At 40.5% G+C, this 22,841-nt stretch overlaps 1 protein-coding gene across 1 annotated transcript in view; it reads right to left on the minus strand.

The window, feature by feature from the left end:
* Nucleotides 1–9,153: 9,153 nt before the first annotated feature.
* The window catches only part of Osi24 (Protein), a 51,182-nt gene continuing 37,494 nt past the window's right edge, over nucleotides 9,154–22,841 (minus strand). The window contains exons 2-8 of the mRNA XM_028187784.2: nucleotides 17,918–18,564; nucleotides 16,944–17,066; nucleotides 14,665–14,857; nucleotides 11,862–11,949; nucleotides 11,462–11,561; nucleotides 10,436–10,601; nucleotides 9,154–9,510 (exon numbers count right to left, since the gene is read on the minus strand). Of these exons, the coding sequence (XP_028043585.2) occupies nucleotides 9,303–9,510; nucleotides 10,436–10,601; nucleotides 11,462–11,561; nucleotides 11,862–11,949; nucleotides 14,665–14,857; nucleotides 16,944–17,066; nucleotides 17,918–18,479 (1,440 nt within the window). The 5' untranslated portion in view covers nucleotides 18,480–18,564 and the 3' untranslated portion in view covers nucleotides 9,154–9,302. The remainder of the gene's footprint in view (nucleotides 9,511–10,435; nucleotides 10,602–11,461; nucleotides 11,562–11,861; nucleotides 11,950–14,664; nucleotides 14,858–16,943; nucleotides 17,067–17,917; nucleotides 18,565–22,841) is intronic.

The raw sequence follows: 22,841 nt of genomic DNA on the forward strand, positions 1-22,841 counted from the left end.
TTAAGTGGTTACTGGAGCCCACAGACATCTACAACGTATGCGCCACCTACCTTGAAGTATAAGTTCTAAAATCTCAAGTGTAGTTACAATGGTTGTCCCACCCTTCAAACCGAAACGCATTACTGCTTCACGGCAGAAATAGGCAGGGTGATGGTACCTACTCGTGCGGACTCACATGAGGTCCTACCACCAGTAATTACGCAAATTACAATTGCGCACAAGCCACACTATTCCCGAGTGATATAGGCTATAATCTTTTTTGAAAAAAATTAGGGATCTTTACTAAAACTCCAATAATGTAACCCAAGGTGTAAAAAAATTACCTAAAATATTCCTTACATCGCGTGCGCTGCGAAATCTATTGATGGTAGAACAAAATAATGTACTATGTAGAACACATTATTATTTACAAAAGGTGTCGCGACAGCACATAAGGGCAAAGGGGGGAGAGTGAAACGTTTAGTGCGGACTTCCCCTCGGGACGCCGGACCGTCGGTCGTCGGCGCCACGACCACAAGCCCTCTCGGTCGGCAGGCTATCCGGAGCCCACCTAGATGGCGCCGGTTAGAATGGGTTAGGGTTATCCTACGGAATACCCCGCTGGGTCAGAACCAGCGTGGGTCGAGGATAGCCGGCCTTCCATCACCCGGATGCTCTTGCGTAAAACGCGTGCAGAGCAGCTTGCATGTCGCCTTCTTAGGCCCCTTCGCCGGTCCCCAGACCGACATATGAAGGGGACCCGAAACACTTAGAGGGCCAGGGCTTGGGCGATATCCGCCTCCTTGGCCCCCGCTCGACGGCGGCGGGCTTGCGCGTCTCTCACGCGCCCCGCCGCCTCCTTCTGCGAGATGGTGCACTCGCAGAAGTCGAGCATTGCCTTCCACGACTCATCGTCGCCGAGCATCGATGCCACAACACTCGGCAACGACAAGTCATTTCCTATTTTTGCGACGAGGACACGGCGCCACCCCTCCTATGCGGGGCAGGCATCGAGCGTGTGCTCTGCCGTGTTTAGGTCGCAACCACAATGGTGGCACTCTGCCGTCGACTCGGCTCCGATCCGGTGCAGGAACTCACCGAAGCAACCATGCCCATTGAGCACCTGCGTGAGCCGGAAAGTGAGGCGTCCTCTGTCACGATTCACCCAGTCCACAAGGACTGGGCGAATCGCCTCGACGGTCCTACGACCAGCCGAAGGATCGGCCAACCGCCTGGACCACGACTCCAGCACGGACCGCCGAGATTGGGCCCTCCGCGCTCCGACCACACTGGGGCTGGGACGCGCCACGCCCGGGCACGAAGGTCAGCCCACCACTGATAGTCAGCGGCGAGTGCCTCCGCCTCCAGAACCCAAGGCGGTGTCCCAGCGAGTACACACGCCGCCTCGAAAGAGATGGTGCGATAACCATGAATGACCCTGACCGCGATGGTGCGTTGCGGCCGCTGCAGCAACTTCGCTACCCCCACGGCCAGGGATCGGCCTTACACGGGCGCCCCGTATAGGGCTATTGATCGCACCACCCCTGTATAGAGACGGCGCGTCACTTGGTCAGGCCCCCCGACGTTGGGCAGAAGCCGGCTTAACGCGCCGGCCACCCCCAACAAACGAGGGACCAGGATCTGAAAGTGAGCACGGAAGGTCCAACGACTGTCCAGAATGAGGCCGAGGTACTTCAACTGCACCCCGATCTCAATACGGACGCCTCCAACCACGATATGGGCATAGACAGGTGGCACTCTCCGGGACCTGTGGAAATGTCACAATAAGTGTTCATTTATTTTAAAAGATAAAACAACATAAAATATCGTTGATTTTTTTGTTAAGGACCCGAGCGGAGCCGGAGCGGGCCGCTAGTGTAATAATATAACCCATAAGTTCCATCCCTGTCCAAATTTAATATATCTCTAACCCGATATTTACGATAGGCTCACTAATACATTAGTGTTGGACGCTTATGTTTCTTGAATAAAACATCCAAATCGATCTTGAGCTTGTATTTTCTTTATACAGGTTTTTCTTAATTTTTTGTGTTGCGAACAAGTTAGCTTGACACCGCGATTAATTAAAGTGTAATGGTGTAGGTAAACGTAAATAAAAAAAGTGTGTGTGTCCGCTCCGACGCACGACTGGAGTTTACTGGATATAAAAAATTAAACGAAACAATACGAGAAATAGTTCTATATTACGACAACACGATACACAACAGATTATTAACAAATTAACGAGACACAAAACAAACGACTAACAAATATATGAAAATACAATAATGAGAGAAACGCGCGATCAGTACGAGGCTTTGTGGCGGACTGCCGGCGCAGCAGCCCGGCGTCACCTGCGATAACGCGGCCGCGCGTTGGCTCCTGATTGGCGCGCGCACGCATCACGCAATCAGGAGCCAATCAGGCGCATAAAGCATTTCGTGTGACATGCTAGGCGCATAACGCATTTCGTGTGACATGCTAGTACGATTTTGGTCCCCATAATTTTCATACCCCGGGCCTATATATGTAAATCGATTCTAAAGGAGTAAACTCCAAAAATATTCAATATTGCTCATTAAAATTTAGTAGGCGTTAAGAATTAGGTTTGTATTCCTACAGAAGGGCGGAAGTTTTAGCCGAATAATTGGCTTCTGAAGATCAGACATCATAGCGAATGATTTTGAACAGGAAGGGACAACTCTACGTTTGCGCTGTGGAATCATGGTTTACGATTTTAAGAGCTAGCGGCCTGGCAAAAGTAGCTTCGCCCTCATTCGGCAGTGGTATTCAAGCACCGGTCACCGTCCTCGCCGAACCTGTCACTTGCGATAAAGGGCTCGGCGAGTAAATTAACTCACAGACACAGCCCACTGAGTTTCTCGTCGGAACTTCTCAATGGGTCGCGTTTCCAATCCGGTGGTAGAATCTGCGAATCACTGCTCTTGCTAGGACCAGTGTTAGCAACACCTTAGGTTTGAGCCCCGAGAGCTCACCTATATGCTAGGGCAACGCTATAGCCTCTCAAGGCTTGATAGCCTTTACTACTAAATGCCAGGATAAATGTGTTGTCATACTCTGTAACAATTGGACGCCTACAATGGGCAGGACATGTGGTTCGAATGGAGAATATCAGAATGCCGAGACAACTGCTCTATGGCAAACCAGAGGGCTGCAGAAGTCGTGGCAGACCCAAACTCCGGTGGTTGGATGGCGTGGAGCGCGACCTCAAAGTTATCGGTGTCAGGAACTGGAAGGAGAAAGCCTTGAACAGAGCAATCTGGAGAGACATACTGGACCAGGCTAAGGTCCACCCTGGGCTGTAAGGCCTAAGATAATGATGATACCCTGTAACGCTTAATTGACCTTTTTCAAAAATGTCCAAAACACGGAATCTTCAGAACATAAAGCTAGCCAAGAAAACGAGGCTATATAGAGAAGTAATAGTGTAGACTTCAACCACGCAATGCCATAAAATCATACATTTTATAACTTGCTTGTAAAACCCAATTGGTTCGCTGTAATAGTCAGAATGTTATTTGATATTCGCCTATTTGTTGAAACTACTAGCGTCATCTGTAGTTTATTTGTATTACTATACGAAAAGCCTTCTATGAAGCTTTAAAGTCAGCTGCACAAAATTTCAAGTTTATTAAAGTTTCTTCATTGACAGAAATGGTGAGTTCGATAGATTCAAGTCCGGATTCCGTGGACCGGTGTTCAGGGTCATTAATCACTCGATCAACAATCTATCACTGTATAGAAGAGATTCGACGGTGACGGACGGACCTTCTCTTTGTCTCTGTAGACAATACCAGCCATGCTTCTTATAAACTGACTACCTACCACGAAACATCAGCCTTCATACTGCACCAACAACAGTTCAATAAGTATCTGCAATAGCAGTAGTAGTAAAGTCGTCGTGGCCTAAAAGATAAGACCTCCGGTGCATTCGTATGTAGCGATGCACCGGTGTTCGAATCCCGCAGGCGGGTACCAATTTTTCTAATAAAATACGTACTCAACAAATGTTCACGATTGACTTCCACGGTGAAGGAATAACATCGTGTAATAAAAATCAAACCCGTAAAATTATAATTTGCGTAATTACTGGTGGTAGGACCTCTTGTGAGTCCGCACGGATAGGTACCAACACCTTGCCTATTTCTGCCGTGAAGCAGTAATATGTTTCGGTTTGAAAGGTGGGGCAGCCGCTGTAACTATACTAAGACCTTAGAACTTATATCTCAAGGTGGGTGGCGCATTTACGTTGTAGATGTCTATGGGCTCCAGTAACCACTTAACACCAGGTGGGCTGTGAGCTCGTCCACCCATCTAAGCTTAAAAAAAAAAGGAGTAAGCCAAGGCATCTTTAACATCACTGCAATCACATCCTGTAGTTTTTTTATTGCCTTTGTAAGCAGACGAGCATATGGCCCATCTAATGGTGAGTGGTTAGTGTCGACTGTGGACGTTAGCAATGTCAGACGCAGACCCAATCTCTGCCTACCGGTCGCACCCGCCCTCATTGTTCCATTACGTCGCTGTGTCGATCACTACACTCTATAGTCACATGACATCTCCAGCACGGTAGCTTTGTGATATACTACTCACTTCACTAATGCATCATTGAGGCCCGCTCCCGACCGGCCACAGACTTTGATCAGGATTATCACCCGCAAATTAATTTCAGCACGCACGGACTGATGTAATGCTGCTATCACAAACCAGAAAGATAAAGGCAAAGACCTTAAGCGAAACTACGTTTTCAAGTTCATTTTGGGTTTTTGGAAGTTCCGAGTTGTCTGGCTGTCAAATATAGTTTTTTTGTGAAGAAAGGATCAATAGTGGCCCGAAGGCCTTTCCAGTTTTACCAGGACAGGTGGGCGAGCAAGGGCTCAGCCAGAAGGGATGGGATTTGCTAACAGCTGACCGAGCGCCTCCAAAGAAGATCTAACATCTCAAAAGCAACCGCTTTGTGAATGAATCTACTACCGGATCGGAATTGCGACCCGCTGAGAAGATCCGGCGAGAAGCTTAGAGGGCTGACGTGTAGGTAAGGTTGCACGTCAAACTCCTTGCCGAGTTAACGGGGTTCCTAAGCCTTATTTTGGTGCTAGAGCTGAAGGCGTCTAGTTCTGAGGTTAATGGATCTGACGGTCAAATATCTTCTGTACTTTTTATAGCAACCGGTACACCCTTGAAGCTTTTGTTTCAAGAACATTAGAACGCTCCGCCAATCTTTTGCCTATTAATTCAGCTGCTTGTAACCTAGCCCTTAATTCATATTGAATCCTAGTTGCCTTCATTAGTTCCTTTTGATGGAAATAAATTATTTTCATGAAATACCGTTTAATATCGCGTGCGAACGCTAAGATGGGTGCGATATTAATTTTGGATATTGTTGTTCCCACATGCTGGAAAACGCCGCAGGGCTGGCAGAAATGATCGGTTCAAATTGCGAAATAATAATATCACTCAGTAAGTGTTGTTTTTGTCGTAGTTAGGAAGATGTGCATACGGACATTTAAATTGTTAATCAAGCCCATTGGTATCCAATTGTTAAAGAAGGTCGTTTTCAAACATGTCGTCTTAAGCCCTGCTGTGTTGTACAATTATTGACACACTCGCTTTTCTCTTCTCTTTTCTTCTATTTTTTTGTCTTATAGGTAGTATATAGCAGCGGTAGGCAGCGGCTTGGCTCTGCTCCTGGCATTACTGAAGTCCATGGGCGACAGTAACCACTTACCATCAGGTGAGCCGTTAGCTCGTCTGCCTACAAAGGCAATAAAAAAAAATTGTAGTACTTTCCGGCAGCACGCCTTCACATAAATGCGTAATTTGCTTAGATGGGTGGACGAGCTCACAGCCCACCTGGTGTTAAGTGGTTACTGGAGCCCATAGACATCTACAACGCAAATGCGTCACCCACCTTCAGATATAAGTTCTAAGGTCTCAGTATAGTTACAACAGCTGCCCCACCCTTCAAACCGAAACGTATTACTGCTTCACGGCAGAAATAGGCAGGGTGGTGGTACCCGCGCGGACTCACAAGAGGTCCTACCACCAGCAATTACGCAAATTATAATTTGCGGGTTTGATTTTTATTACACGATGTTATTCCTTCACCGCAGAAGTCAATCGTGAACGTTTGTTAAGTACGTATTTCATTAGAGAATTGCCGGTTGGGCGTCCAAAAAACGGATTGCGTGTAAAAATATTTAACATACACTTTTATTAAAAAATTAATATTATTAAACTTAAACATGACAAGCCCAATAGAAAATGAAAGATATCGCCAGTTACACTGTACGGTAATCATCTAATGACACCCCCACATCGCGACTTATTCGGGTAATCGAAAGTTTTGAAAGAGATAAAGGGACTACTTACTCACACATATTACGTGAATTGATACTTATTTTAAGGACATTTGTGTGCAAATTAAAATTAATTCAACTGAATTCTAGTTTATTTTTTAATCCTGCCCAGCATTAGTTCTCGGTGATCGAAGAAGTCGTCGTGGCCTAACGGATAAGACGTCCGGTGCATTCGTGTTGAGCGATGCACCGGTGTTCGAATCTTTTTTTTTATGATTGAAAGATTACTTGTGGCCCAGAGGCCTTTCCAGCTTCACCAGGACAGGTGGGCGAGCAAAGGCTCAGCCAGGAGGAGTTCGAATCTCAGGCGGGTACTAATTTTTGTAATGAAATACGTACTCAACAAATGTTCACGATTGATTTCCACGGTGAAGGAATAACATCGTGTAATAAAAATGAAACCCGCAAAATTATAATTAGCGTAATTATTGGTGGTAGGACCTCTTGTGAGTCCGCGCGGGTAGGTACCACCACCCTGCCTGTTTCTGCCGTGAAGCAGTAATGCGTTTCGGTTTGAGGGGTGGAGCAGCCGTTGTAACTATACTGAGACCTTAGAACTTAAGTCTCAAGGTGGGTGGCGCATTTACGCTGTGGATGTCTATGGGCTCCAGTAACCACTTAACACCAGGTAGGCTGTGAGCTCGTCCACCCATCTAAGCAATAAATAAAAAAGCACCTAAATTACAAAGGCACCATTATTATAGGCAGAGCCCGTTTCGGCTAGAACGGTTCTAGATAATTAAGAAATTCATTTTCAGTTCGTTGGAACGTAGTCTTTTGTCGAAGTCAAAAGATATTACAGCCTTTGTTACTAAACTTATCAAAATAATTGGCCTCCGTCTGTGAGAGATTAATGAAGAATTCAAGAGAATGCTATTTTTATTTCGAAATTAATATAAACGTTTTCTTTATTTGAGACTAGCTGACCTGGCAGACTTCGTAGTGCCTCAATCGATAAATAAAAGACCTAAACTTTTGTATAACATAAACTTAAAACAAACAAAAGGAATCCGTCCGACGTCCGATTTTCATATTTATCTATACCTTTTGTAACCTTCTCTGGACTTCCACAAACAATTTAAGACCAAAATTAGCGAAATCGGTCGAGCCGTTCTCGAGTTTTAGCGAGACTAACGAACAGCAATTCATTTTTATACATATAGATATAGAGGTCAAGATCTGGTGTTAAGTCGCGACAGTTGTTTTTTTTATCGCCCTTATAGGCAGACGAGCATACGGCCCACCTGATGGTGAGTGGTTACCGTCGCCCATGGACTTCAGCAATTCCAGGGGCAGAGTCAAGCCGCTGCCTACCGTTAAGTACTTTCCACGAGCCTCGTTTGAAGAAGGATATGTCATAGCGATTTGTCATGCTATCCCATGGCTTTGGAGGTCAAACTCTCTTTACATTCGACGAACAATAATATTCAGTTTGCAACCGAAGATGATAACAAATGTCCCAGTATAAGCATTTTTAGACAAAATAAAGTACGTAAAAATAAGAACAGAGCTAAATGAAGTGAAATTGTAGGAAGGGTCAGATTGATAAAGTGGATATGGGCAGGCCACATTTGTAGGATGTATGAGACAACATAGAAAAGGAAGGTGATAGAATGGACGCATAGAGAAGAGAACATTGTCTATTACGAACATTTTAAGATCAAAAAAAATGACTGCGGCTTAAGCGTTCTCTACTAATGCAATTACCAAAAAATAGAATTCTAATTTTATTTACACCGTAAATTTTTTTTTCTTTCTTTAATTTAAATTCGTATTATTGCCGTTATACTCAGACAAACATTTAGTCCTCCTGATTGGAAGTATTTAGCGTTATTCATGGACATCGGCAATAATAGGGGCAGAGCTAAGCTGTTGGGTATAGCTAGATACAAATAAAAGGTATATTAATGCTTCGCCGCAGAAATAGCCAGGGTGGTGGTACCTACCCGTGCGGACTCACGTCCTACGACCAGTGAAACTTTCTGTTAATGTCGAGATATGAAACAAAACCAGTAGTTTAACCAAGAAAATTTATGTATTTTTAATGTCGCGCAGTGTAATGCAATTTAAATCAACTGTTACTCGGAACCTACGGCTTCGAGAAAAAGGACGCCTACCTACCTACAAGTTACTCGTATTTTTGCTTAGCTCATTAACGAGTATTGTTTTTCGTTCTCATTAGGGTAGTAATTTATTACCGTTTCCGCTTCAAGAACCATCTGATTATGCCCTTTACAATGTCAACAGTACCCAACTGGGATGGTAGTGTACCAGATAGTCGAGTGATAATTATATAACATAAATCATTTCTTATCCCTTCATTTGGATACCGTAACCTAAAATGAATTAAAACATTTTTATTTTCTAACTTGTTATTATTATGTTTACATTCACTATTTATGACTATGAAATAAATATATTACTTAATTACAAAAAAAAAGTATTGAAGATATTCTCATATAAATAACACATTACCAATAGAACGGAATAAATGCACGCATTAAAGATTAAATAATAATAAATAAAACCTAAAAATAGAAGAGACAGTTTATATTAAATACAAAGGGCATACATATACATGAAAACACTTATAGAATCGGACATACAATAAATTACATTCTCACAATGACATACTCAATTAAATTAACCAATAAATTAACTAGCCTACAATCGTTTTTTTGTTGCCACAAAACGTTAAACTCTACACATTGAATTGTTCCAAAAAGCAATAGAAGAAAAAGTTATTGTTTCTTTGCAAAACATATTTACTAATGTGAACAGGTACGGATGCGATATTATATTTTTATGAATATTCAATTAAGTTCCTCGTCTTCGATATTATGACAGCACTTACGCTGTTTTAGCTTTCTTCTTCAACTAGAGTGGAATCTACCATTCACCTGCTCACACTATGAAGTTTTTATTTACTTTGTTATCTAGAATTCAAAGCCTCAATTTCCTAGCAGTCACTAGCTTGTTAATATCGTGATACGCAGCTATCATGGTGTGCGTTGGAGTGCTGGTTGAACAGCCAGGATGGAGAGTCACGCAGTCCACTCCCTCTTGTCCTCGCCTCGCTGCTCTCATGTATTTGAAGAACCTAAGGATCTCTGGGTTGTCGGAAACCGGGCGGCGAAGCTCGTTCAACTCTCTGCGGCAAATAAAACAAGGATTTGTAGAAGGAACTGTCTTTAGTCTTTACTGTTAAATGTCAAGTCTTTACTGGTGGTAGGACTTCTTGTGAGTCCGCGCGGGTAGGTACGAGCACCCTGCCTATTTCTGCCGTGAAGCAGTAATGCGTTTCGGTTTGAAGGGTGAGGCAGCTGTTGTAACTATACTGAGACCTTAAAACTTATCTCAAGGCGGGTGGCGCATTTACGTTGTAGATGTCTATGAGCTCCAGTAACCACTTAGCACCAGGTGGGCTGTGAGCTCGTCCGCCTATCTAAGCAATAAAAAAAAGGAAAAGAAACTATAGGGGATTTTAGTTGTTCGTTTTTGCATAACACCATCCAGCCTATCGCCCATAACATAGCAATGTCAACATTACTTTTGTACGAAACAAGTCCGCCCCATACCCTAGCAGTCCCTTACTAAAAGAGAGAATGCCCTTACTAAGCAATAAGGTCGACAATTGTTCTACTCATTTGCATTCTGATGTTCCAATCGGAATATAAAACATCGATTATTTACATATCTTTCATGGCATGGGAAAAGGGTCAGTAAGCTCGTATATCTATTAGATAATTAACTTATGAACTCACGTACCACTGGACATGAGCTACATACTCAAATTATTTTTGTATCTTCTTCTAAGTTAGCATAAAAGTCTTCATTGACACAGCAGCTAACCTACCTAATGAGCTGTGTCCTTGGTGCGAGTTTTTTAACGTTCTCGTTAGCGTAAAAGTTAACTCACATTTGTATGGTGGCGTAACGGCGCCCCTAGCGGCGAATGTAGGCAAACGTTCCAACTTTAGTTCACTTTTACGCTATCGATAACGTTAAAAAACTCGCACTAAGCACACTGGTATTTAAATTAAGCCTCATCAGTTGTAAACCAGAACATTACCAACCTGCTCAACTGGGCTGATACCAGGTTGCTGTAGGGCGCGTATTTCGCAGGATTCGCGTACATGAGGCAAATAAGCTGTTCCCTGCAAGCTTCCAGCTTCATGTCACTCAGACTTTGCCCTCCCATTTGTGGGCTATCTGTGACTGCACTCTCTGATGGTGCTAATCCTGAAAATGAAAGACGTTTGCTTAGAGATTAATTTTCTAGTTAGCCTTTCCATGTGCAGTTTTATTTATTTATTTTTTATTGCAAAGATAGGTGGACGATCTCACAGCCCACCTGGTATTAGGGGGTATTGGAGCACATAGACATCTGCAACGTAAATGTCGCCGCCCACCTTGAGGTATGAGTTCTAAAGTCTCAGTATATAAGGTCTCAGCTTGAGGTTAATATTGGTAAACCTCAAATAGAATTAATTGTATTTCATTCTATAGTTTCATTACATTTGGCTTGTTCTGTGTCTTTGAAAGGTGGTGGAAATTGCTGTCACGTATTAGTGTTAATGGGTAATGACATCACCTTCTCAATAAATTGTATTGAGTTCGATGTGTTAGTATCAACAATTTCTTCTTTATCTCCACCTTATCCCACGAGTGGTGGGGCGGCACAGCGAATTTTCCTATTCCATTCTCTTCTATCAGCCGTCATCTCAACACTCACTCCTCTTCCTCTCTCTCTCTCATATCGTCATTCACACACTCCATCCATGTCTTCTTCAGTCGACCTCTTCCTCTTTTACCTTGCACTACCATTTCCATACATGCACCTTCTCTCTACGCATCACATGTCCATACCACGCTAACTGTCCGCTCTTTAATTTGTTAATTTTCGGGACTACTTTCGTAAAGTTAGTTAGTATCAACAACACCATGCATATATTTGTGGCGAAGCTTTCGCATATTCCAATTCGAATTTCAAATTCATATCTCAAGGCAGGTATCGGCATTCGCATTGTTGTACCTATTGACCCTGCTAAGTACCAAACTTAAAGTCAACTTTGAAATCATTTGGCTAATAAAGTTCTTACCGAGCCTTGCAAAGATCCCGTCGAGCCTTGAAAGCAGTGGTGAGTAGAAAGGGTCATAGTTGCTCAGGATCATGGAGGACGCCGGTATTTTTTGGAAGATCTAAAAAAATAAGAATCATTGTAATTACATATGACACCAGATTCCTTTGGTCAGCTAAATATAGATATTTATCATTTTACGATCTCATTAATAATGAGTTTATAAATTCGTTAAAAGAATAAGATCATATGAATATAAACGTGGGTACGCATAGGAAGACAAAGGTTGCAGCCGGTCGTTGACCCGCGACATTCGAGATAGCGCAACATAGACGCGACTACCGATTTTTATACATTGCGGGCATTTAAAACTATTGCACTGATTGTTTAAGTTTGTTTTCCGCTTTTATGTTATTTTTACCTTGTAGTTATTTGCAGTGGACATCTGGTTTTTGTAGTAGCTGTTCTTGCTTGGTAGGTAGGTTACTTTGGGTCCACCTGCGCCGTATCTGAAAGAGACGATAATAATTTTGTGTGGGTAATACCGTTCTGATTATTTTTGGTGAAGAACAAAAGCGATCGTGTAGGTTGCTTAATAGAAAGCGTATTTTATTGGTTTTTAAGCTATTGCATAGCTTTTATCGCGGGCTTTGAACGCGGTGACCGATTCCAGAAATTCCGTAACGAAAATAAAACCTAACACCCCCCACTTCGCCTACCGTGTAGCTCGCGTTCAACACATTCACACGTAACGCTTGTGTAGTGTTTGTGAATAAGCGCGCGGCGTGACGTCGTACTGCATGCGCATCATGAAAAGTTTGCCCATCTCTCTCTCGCGCGCTCTAGTTTATATGAGTGAGAAGGGGACAGTTAATGTTTTGCTTTTGTTAGTGTGTATAAATATAGCGAGGTCTTATTTTATTATTGTTTTAATATTAAATAATTATTGGCCAAATATAATTGCATAAGTGGATAAAAAATGCTATGCAATAGCTTTACCGCGGCAGGCCCCGAGTGCCACACGTGTTTTTTTTATTTGACCGATTTAAGCACATATTGTTTTCTGATCAGGGAAATCATTCGATCACATATTTGTGTTTTTGGCTATGCGAATCGACAGGATTGAGGTGCCTATCTGTGTGAGCTCAGAAAACTTTATGAACATTTGTAAATTTTGGGCAATCAATTTTTGTTGCATGATGTTATTCTTTAACTTATGGCCAGTTCTGGAATATTCTATGTGCTTATGATGGTGATGATGATGTAGAAGTTTTTTTTGCCCACGCAGGCAGATGAGCATACGGCCCATCTAATGATCAGTGGTTAACATCGCTCATGGACATCAGCAATGCCAGGGGCAGAACCAAGCCGCTGCCTACAGTAAAGTAATTTACTGGTGGTAGTAGGACCTCTTGTGAGTCCGCGCGGGTGGGTACCACCGCCCTGCCTATTTCTGCCGTGAAGCAGTAATGCGTTTCGGTTTGAACGGTGGGGCAGCCGTTGTAACTATACTGAGACCTTAGAACTTATATCTCAAGGTGGGTGGCGCATTTACGTTGTGAATGTCTATGGGCTCCAGTCACCACTTAACACCAGGTGGGCTGTGAGCTCGTCCACACACCTAAGCAATAAAAAAAAAGTTCAAGTACAGATGCACATTATGATTGTGTTTCTACTTCTATGTTAATAATAAATAAAAAAATAAAAATAAATAAATAAAGTCGTATGTGATTATTTTTTTAACAAACCATTACTGCCTACGGAAGTTATCACTCCCACTCGCACATACGGCTTTACGGCCTTGTATCATTCAATTCGAAACGTTCCAAGAAACATAGATTGAGAACGAATCGTGAAACGAGAGAATTGGCATCGTCAAAGCACAACCGCACGATATGAATATCGCGAATTGGCTATGTGTTTTGTTCCAACGGAAAATTCGATTTGCGCTTTCGGCGCGTAACGTTTTCGGAATATTTCGCGGGAGGCTTTTGATCTTGTATTTTATTCGTTTACGCTGGTACGCTAACAAGGTTAATGCCGTATATACAGTCACGATACAATTTCGTGTAAATTACTTATATAAAAGACACATTTCACATGTAAAATCAAATAAGAACAAGAATGAGCTTGTTTATTTACGTCTTATGACCGCAAATGTCATAGGTTACATATACCGTGCTAAAAACACTAATTAAAAACTTTTTAAGAAGGTCTGAAACGTGAGCAGTATACCACACTGAACAAGGTTTTTTTTGCTTAGATAGGTGGATGAGTTCACGGTCCACCTGATGTTAAGCGGTTACTGGAGCCCATAGACATCTACAACGCAAATGCCGCCACTCACCTTGAGACATGAGTTCTAAGGTCCCACAGTGCAACGGCTGCCCCGCCCTTCAAACCGAAACGCATTACTGCTTTACGGCAGAAATAGGCAGGGTAGTGGTACCTACCCGTGCGGACTCATAAGAGATCCTACCACCAGTAATTACGCAAATTATAATTTTGCGGGTTTGATTTTTATTACACGATGTTATTCCTTCACCGTGGAAATCAATCGTGAAAAAGTACATGTACCTAATTATGAATTAAGATTGTTAATAAAGGCTTCTTTCTTTATTTTTATCTCAAGTATGTAAGTCAATCTCTGGTACCCATAACACAAGGGAATCTTAATTTTGGGCTGGATGACCGTGCGTGATTTATTCCCAATCATTTATTTATATCTTATACCTTTAAACGAGCAATTCTTGTATATATATAATCTGAATCTCGGAAACGGCTCCAACGATTTTCATAAAATTTAGTATACAGGGGATTACGGGGGCGATAAATCGATCTAGCTACGATTTATTTTCAGAAAATGTTGTTTTATTCGTGTTTTTAGTAATCAACTCTTCGCGACATCTATTGGCGAATAGTAATACTATTTTTCTTAATTGAGGGCAACTAACCGCTTTAAAGACACAACAAGATGGCGTTATCAAAAAGAAAAAAGAACGAGCAAAGCTCGGTCATCATCTAGTCGTTTTTATATTAAATCATTTGATTTAGTCATGGACATAATTAATAATACTTTTACGGCTTAATTTCGCTTGTATTACTTTCTTTATTTTTTTTCGATGTCTCAAAAATACTTTAGGGTTTTCGTGGTCACGGATTAGTGATTTCAATGAGTACTTTAATAAGTTTATTGAAGGTGACATTACGTATTAATATTTTACCTTGACATGTCAATGTTGCCCGGTTCCATGTCGTTTCCTTCTGTGGCATAGTCTTGGGGGTACGCATAAGTGCCAGTTGGGTTAGTCTCATATCCCATGAAGTCTTTGTTGTCGTTGTTGTATGCGTTAGTGTCATCCATGTTAGCCGGGGGATAGCTGGCTTGACTGGAAGTCGCTGACAGGTGAGAGATGCCTGAAAATTATCGAAACATATTAAACATTTTGATTTTCTCTGTCATTATTTTAACAGACAGACCACTGCACTGACTGACAATGACATTTGGTGCGCTAAACATGGCTGATTTTCGGCCTCATTAGGCATTTACGTATATTCATGTTTCATTTTATGTACGCACTGAAATACTGTTATATTGTTTTCCTGTGAGTTACAGTGCTGAGTAAGAACGAGACAAATATATGTTTGTGTGTGCCTTCAAAATGGATGCTATTTATATAAGCAATTGTACGTATAGAACAATATGTCGTGTCCCTGCTTTAAAAGTCTTTGATTTTAACCTAGTTTTTTGTTCAACGTCTTTGACTTAAAATTGTTAGCTATCAATCTAGTGATCTTTCATAATAAGGTGATACTCTACAAAACTTGCATACGCCCCGTCATGACCTATGCAAGTGTAGTGTTCGCTCACGCGGCCCGCACCAACTTGAAACTCCTTCAAGTCAATCAATCCCGTTTTTGCAGGATGGCCGTCGGGGCACCATGGTTCCTAAGGAACGTGGATCTCCATGATGACCTGGAGCTTTACTCAATCAGTAAGTATATACAGTCGGCATAAAACAAAAAAAAACTAGTTATACCTATAAGCTTAAATGGATTTTTAAAGATCATTTACGAATGATCAGTATAAATGTCGCTGTTTTTGTCTGTCTTTGTATACATTTAGTTTATCTAAGTATCGGAGCGTATATATTTTATAACTATTATCATACAAGCGTATACAATGGTACACGCATTTTATATTAATAGAATACAAATAAGGCTTATTTTTGACATTAGAAGATGGAAACCCTCTGTACAAAATTAGGCGTAATTGGAGTGTAGCCGTAAATAGCAGGACGTGGGTAGGCGAGTAGCATGATATAATTAGAAGGAGAGAACTCAAATATGGATGGTTAATAATATACAAGAAAAAATATAACTGGTGGTAGGACGTTTTGTCAGTCCGCATGGGTAGGTACCACCACCCCGCCTACTTCTGCCGTGAAGCAGTAATGCGTTTCGGTTTGAAGGGTGGGGCAGCCGTTGTAATTATACTTGAGACCTCAGAGCTTATATCTCAAGGCGGGTGGCGCATTTACGTTGTAGATGTCTATGGGCTCCAGTAACATCTTAATTCATCAAAATTAGAATTAAAAATAATTTACAAATAAACTTATAAAAGCCTCAGTAGATACTAAAATAAAAATAAAAGTAATGATTTCCTTTGAATAAGTTACACATAATAACACGCAAGCTATAAGTGAAAACACTCATCAAGGAGAGCTTTCACTAACTATATTAAACACATTCCTTGGAATGCAAAGCTTTTGAACTACTTCACGTTATAACGAGCTTCGATTTATATACAATAAGCTTCTTAGCGAAGAGTAGCAAGTTGTGTTGTCAGTATATCTTGCAAAGGCTGTTTGAATACTGAGAGCTTTAGCGTATTTGTGAGATGATGCAGTATAACTTGAAGTCTGTAACTCCGGCTGAATAGAAATACAAGCTAGGTTTATTTGTGGCTAATATCCGTCTCCGGAATTCCGATTAGTATATTTAAATTTTATTTCCTTTGGCATAATTTATAAACACGTATTGAAGACTGAACGAGATTTTCTCGAGACTTATATCTCATCAAGATTTTCGGGGTTGTAATGAACAAATCAAGAATTTTAACAGGTATATGACTGAGGCGTGATACTTAAGTTACTTCAATTAATTGGTGGTAGGACTTCTTGTGAGACCGAGCGGTTAGGTACTACCACCCTGCTTATTTCTGCCGTGAAGCAGTAATGCGTTTCGGTTTGAAGGGTGGGGCAGCCGTTATAACTATACTGAGACCTTAGAACTTATCTCAAGGTGGGTGGCGCATTTATGTTGTAGATGTCTATGGGCTCCAGTAACCACTTGACACCAGGTGGGCTGTGAGCTCGTACACCAAGCTAAGTTATAAGAAGATAAGATAAAAAAGATAAGATAAAAAAGAAAAGATGAGTCGTAGGCCATACACCAGTCCACGGAAAAAAAGCTTGCGAAGTACGACTGAATTGCATCTCACCTTTTCCTAATATCTTCCCGAAGCTACCGAGTATACTTGGCAGGAACATCGCGAACAGAATCGTCTTTATTAACACCTGCCCTCCGATCAGCAGCGGCAGGAAAAACTTGTTTAAGCCGAAGGCTGAAATCATGGTAACCGTTATTAGTTTCAATATGATGGTAGGGTTTTTGCAAAAATGGATCGGCATGGGTTGGTATTAGAGTTTAGATTGCAAAACTACTGCTCCATGGACATTACGAAATGTGAAGTTAAATGGTTGTCGTAAGTCAGAAGAAGAAGAAGTAGAGTTTAAGACCTTAAAGAGGTAGTTAGTTTTAAAACAAAGCTAAACACATCAAGCGTGGTCAAGTTACTTGCTTCGGCTACTTGTATCTTTAGGTTGTAATTCGAGCAGGATATCTTTGGATATTATTAGACGTGTTCTACTTTGTTTATCACATTTCCACCCACGTTAAATTTATAAATTTTTAAAAATGGTAAAAGAACATCATTGGGGTAACGCCGAGTATATCTGCTTTGATAAGTAAATCGGTAAATCCGCTGACTGATTGATATGTCAATGGGCTTATAAATCAATTGGTAGTTTATAGATTAGAGAGTAACAGAAGCAACCCTTCATAACAAGGAAATGTAACTTGTTTTATTTAATCATAAATTTGTGGTGGATCCCTGAAGCACGTATAGCTTATCACTATTGATAAATAAAACATTTGCAAATTACGCTTTCATTCACTATCTGCGTATTCATCTTTCTCAAATCTAAAGGATTCGATTTAGATTTTCTTAATAAGTCCGTTAATCTGTTTCAGACAGACATAAAACAATTTGGACAATGAGTCTGAAGTGCCTGAGAACTACTTTGTCAAGCCGATTTCGTCTTTGTGACGTTCTAGCTAAGATTAAAGCCACAAAAGAAAATTTATGATTTTTTTACGACAAATAATAACAGTAAAACATATTATTATACTTACATCTGAAGCCCATAAACTTAGCGGCTTTTGGTAAGCTTATCGAAAGCACGTGCGTATCTATAAAGCTCTTGATCTTTTGATAAAGTCTGTATTCGTAAGTATATTTACTGAATAAGCCTCTCGCTTCTTCAATATCATTATTTTCTTTTCTCTCTTTGTCTACTACTTTAGTATCGTTTTTAATTTTGATTTCAACTCCATCAATTATTTTGATTCGTTCATAATTTAATACGTTATCTATTAAATTCTCTACGTATCCCATAGTTTTATTTAAAAGGGCCTCTTTCTCTGTTACATTTTCTAAACTTCTGATAAAATCTTGTAAAGTACTAGGCGCTTTATCACTGACTAAAACATTAATATTACTAGATTCAGTACTATGGCAATCGCTTTTATTTATATCTACAGTATTATTTTTGGTTTCTTCATCTATACTTAAATCTTGACAGTTAAATCGAGCAGCAAAAAGTAGTATGTACATTAAAATTATAGTGTGATTCTCGATCGGCCATTGTGCTTTTCTATAACCGGTCCAGCGTGATGTTTGTTTCTTCAGGTCCATTTTTGTGTGGCCTTTCTAAACTCATCACCGTGCACTTATATCGGGCTCTTCAATAGATGGTTTTCTGCGTCAATTAATGAGAATTCTGTAACAAAAAAGATCGTTATTAGAAAATGAGCGGAATTATATTCACATTATTGTTTTCGTGCGTCTAGTGAATGGTTGGCCTCGTTCACAGACGAAAGTGGCTAAATAGATTGATCTGTACGTATCTTAACCGTGATTATAACTGATAACTGGTCACTGGCTGGAAGCCGCTGGTATATCTCTTGATCGTCACATATTTCTTTTTTCTCTACCTATTCTTTCATAGCCTAAGGGGCTATTTCAGCTACGCTATGGCTGGTAGGTGATCTCCCATCCAATCCACAATTTGCAGCATTTTAATAAGAAAAGACGCGTATATTAGCTCACCACGAGCCTAGTGTGTGATCGATAAGATCAACAAGGCGTATCTTCACAATTCTATTGTGACATATTCAATCATCAGACTACGGCTACCAAATACGAATCTACCGAAAAAAATATTATACTTGGTGTAAGATCGACTGATTTTGAAAACTGTCCGCTTTTATCCTGTATATTATATGTAAAACAAGATTTTATTTTAAAGACCTGCGTTTAACATATCGGCCGTATACAAAATAACAATGGGAGCTATTTATTTACACTAACTTCCCCATTGCCGGCTCGAGCAAAGCATTCCATTTCATTAGCCACCGGTAGGCACAAAAGAATTTCCGATCTGAATGCTTTTATCAGCTCTCATTGGTAGATCCGGGCGCAAATCACGTTTACCGGTTTCTCTTGAACGCGATAATTAGAAGAGGATGAATGAGTCACTAATGCCATTCACTGGCTGCGGATATGATCACTTGTGAAAATACTTCATGTTCAATGCATTTGACTATAACAGATACCATCTTAACCCAGAGATATTCATGATATCGCTGGACAACGAGAGCGATCTCATTTGGTCTTTGGATTAATAACCAGTCACCATAAAACTGGCCATGAAAGCCACACATAAAGGATTGAAAAAAAAAAAGTGTTTTTTTAAATAGAGTGCTATTTTAACTAAGTCTTAATAAATAACTAATAGAACAGTCTTAATGGGGGTTTAAGAAAATGATAAAAATACATTAGGCTTCATAAAAATGCTTGATGCATAAGTAACGCGTTTCGCTGTGAAGAGCGTGGCAGAATTTTCTACTGTAAAATGGAGACCTAGAACGCGTATCAATACAGGTGTCGGAGTCCATGTTGTTGATGTCTATGGGCTCCGGTACCTACTAACGTTATGTAGGTCGGGAGTTCGCCTACCCACTTTAGGAATAAAAAAAAATAGGTCCTCATTATTTAATCGTTACCGTGTTTGCCGTAACCAGATTCGATTAAGGGTAGATTCTCATCTAAGACTACAGGGATAAAAGCTCACTAAATGGGATAATAGTTATCCTGATATTGATAAAAAAGGTACTAAAAAGTAAGGGATAAACGTTTTTCAAAGGGTCAACAGATCGAAAAGGATATAAGCACACGTTTAGGGCACGAACGAACTTCAGAAGACAGTTGAAGATGCAAAAATATAATTAGGAAGGTCCTAATTTTACTGGTGGTAAAACACTGTAACGATGTTCGATTCTCACTGGCGGGTACCAACTTTTCTAATGAAATACGTACTCAACAAATGTTCACGATTGACTTCCACGGTGAAGGAATAACATCGTGTAATAAAAATTAAACCCGCAAAATTATAGTTTGCGTAATCACTGGTGGTAGGACCTCTTGTGAGTCCGCGCGTGTAGGTACCACCACCCCGCCTATTTCTGCCGTGAAGCAGTAATGCGTTTCGGTTTGAAGGGTGGGGCAGCCGTTGTAACTATACTGAGATCTTAGAACTTATATCTCAAGGTGGGTGGCGCATTTACGTTGTAGATGTCTATAGGCTCCAGTAACCACTTAACCCCAGGTGGGCTGTGTGCTCGTCCACCCAACTAAGCAATAAAAAAAAACCTATTACCTTAACTTTATCTGTTACTACACATCACACAACACATTCCAAGGTGAATATCTATGTTTTATTCATTATCTATCTAAATTTCAGCCTAAGTTTCTATGTCTTCTTAATCAAATACCAAACCGTGGCAACCAATCTTGCCGTTTGCCAAATTGACTCTTTTGGCTCAATTCTCAAAGCCACATAAATCTGAAGCCACATGTTTAAGACTAACAATAAACTCAAAGGCGGCTGGAAGCAAATTTTCCTTCATAAAATCACTTGTAACTTAAACAATGTAAAAATATCGAGCCAAAGCGAAAGGAGAGTGTCATTGAAAAATGAATTGGTTCATCGACCTCAGACGTCGGCAGTGCTTCATTTCATAAATATTATATCGCGACGGGAATTGTGTGCTAACGTGAAATGATTCGAGACGATAAAAACGTGTACGTGTTCTTTTAAAGTTCATTATTTTCTTTGAAAAAAAAAAGACGTGTGGCCCCGAGTGCCGCAGTAAAGTAAACAATTAGACAGTAATAATTTAATATTAAAACAATAATAAATTAAGACCTCGCTATATTTATAAACATTAACAAAAGAAAAACATTAACTAACTGTCCCCTTCACACTCATAAGCTAGACCGCGTGAGAGAGAGATGGGCAGACTTTTCATGATGCGCATGCAGTGCTACGTCACGCCACGCGCTTATTCACAAACACTACACCAGCGCAACGTGTGAATGTGTTGAACGCGAGCTACATAGTAGGCGTAGTGGAGGTGTCAGGTTATTTTCGTTACGGAATTTCTTGATTCAGTCGCCGCGCTCAAGGCCCGCGATAGAAGCTATGCTATAGCTTAAAAAAAACAAGCTAACGTTGGCGGATTTGCTTTAGCAAGCTACACATTTTATCAACGAGATTACGTTATTCGTCACTCATTTTCAGTAATGCGGTGTGCTTATTGCAAGTTTTTATACTTCTCGATCGCGTAAAAGTTAACTCAAATTTGTATGGAGTTGGAAGAGCTTCCCTACGTCTGCCGCTAGGGGCGCTGTTCCAACTCCATACAAATTTGAGAGGCACAAAGAAAGGTTAAAAACTCATACTAAGCACCCTGGTGGTTGGGCGTATAATGACACCGCATATTTAGGTGCCACCATACCGAAAAAAATATTTCTGACGTAAAGCACTATGGCATATCGGTCGTTGTACTGTAAAATTGAGACTTAAAACCCATGTCTTAAGGTGGATATTCGTGGTCTGTAAGCTAGTCTACCAAACTAAGCAATAAAAAAATCTCAGTAGGCAATGATTAAAAAAAATAAAGTGCAATTTTAATTATTATTTTTTTAGTTACAACCCATTTAAGTATGTAATTATTATTTTTTATTTACCGCTGTGGTTAAGGAATATAGACCTGTTTCCTCAATTTTGTAAACAAAAAAAGGTTAACATCATGGTAGTCCTTTCATTCTTCTATTAAATTCAGGCATTCATTTAATATATAATTTCTACGATCTAAGTACAGTATCTCTGTAAAAACATATCAAGTTATTAAGCACCGTATTTATAGATAAGTCTTAAACTTGTTCAAGTCTTAACCACCTTCATGCTTTCATTTGAAATTTGAATAAAATGTTTTGTGATTATCAACAAGATCATAAGCATTACTGAAATTTGAGTCATAGTTACACAGATTATATAAAATAAAACGTTAAAGCTTAAAGTATCTGTTTGAATAAAACCAATGATGACGTCATTTGAGAACAAAGAGAGGTTTCTATCGTTGTTGCATTCTCCGAAAAATGTTTGATTGACAAAAGCTATTAAAGTTTTCTGGAAGCAGGTAGCCTATTCCTAGAAGCGGTTTTCCAATCAAGGAAAAAAATATGGATAGCCTCTATTGACTTACGTCTGTTCCCATTCTTCAAATTTGGACGCATGACCCCTTCCCAGTCCAGATAGGATAAAATTGCCCAACCTTGAGCCCTTACGATGTGCCCTAATACCACCATCCACGAGCTACTTTTACAAACGATCGACCCTCAATGTAAGTCCGATTTCTGTCATACGTATGTCGGGGATTCCCCTAGCCATTGAGGACATGATTAAAGTCTCATCATCGTACCTATTTCTGCCGCGCAATCATACGTTCCGTTTTATAGGGTAAGACAGCAGCAATAGACTTTTATGAACACCGGTAAAGTCTAACTAGCTAGGATGGTAAGCTATAAATAAGTTTGAGAATCGACAACCCTAAACTAGACGTCATCAGCAGATAAATTCAACGGGACAGCCCTTAAAGTTTGAAGCAAAATTTACGTCACTCTAATACAAAAGATTTCCTCGAATTCCCATTT

The sequence above is a fragment of the Bombyx mandarina genome, chromosome 26, assembly GCF_030267445.1.
Source record: "Bombyx mandarina strain Sakado chromosome 26, ASM3026744v2".
Taxonomy (NCBI): Eukaryota; Metazoa; Arthropoda; class Insecta; order Lepidoptera; family Bombycidae; genus Bombyx; species Bombyx mandarina.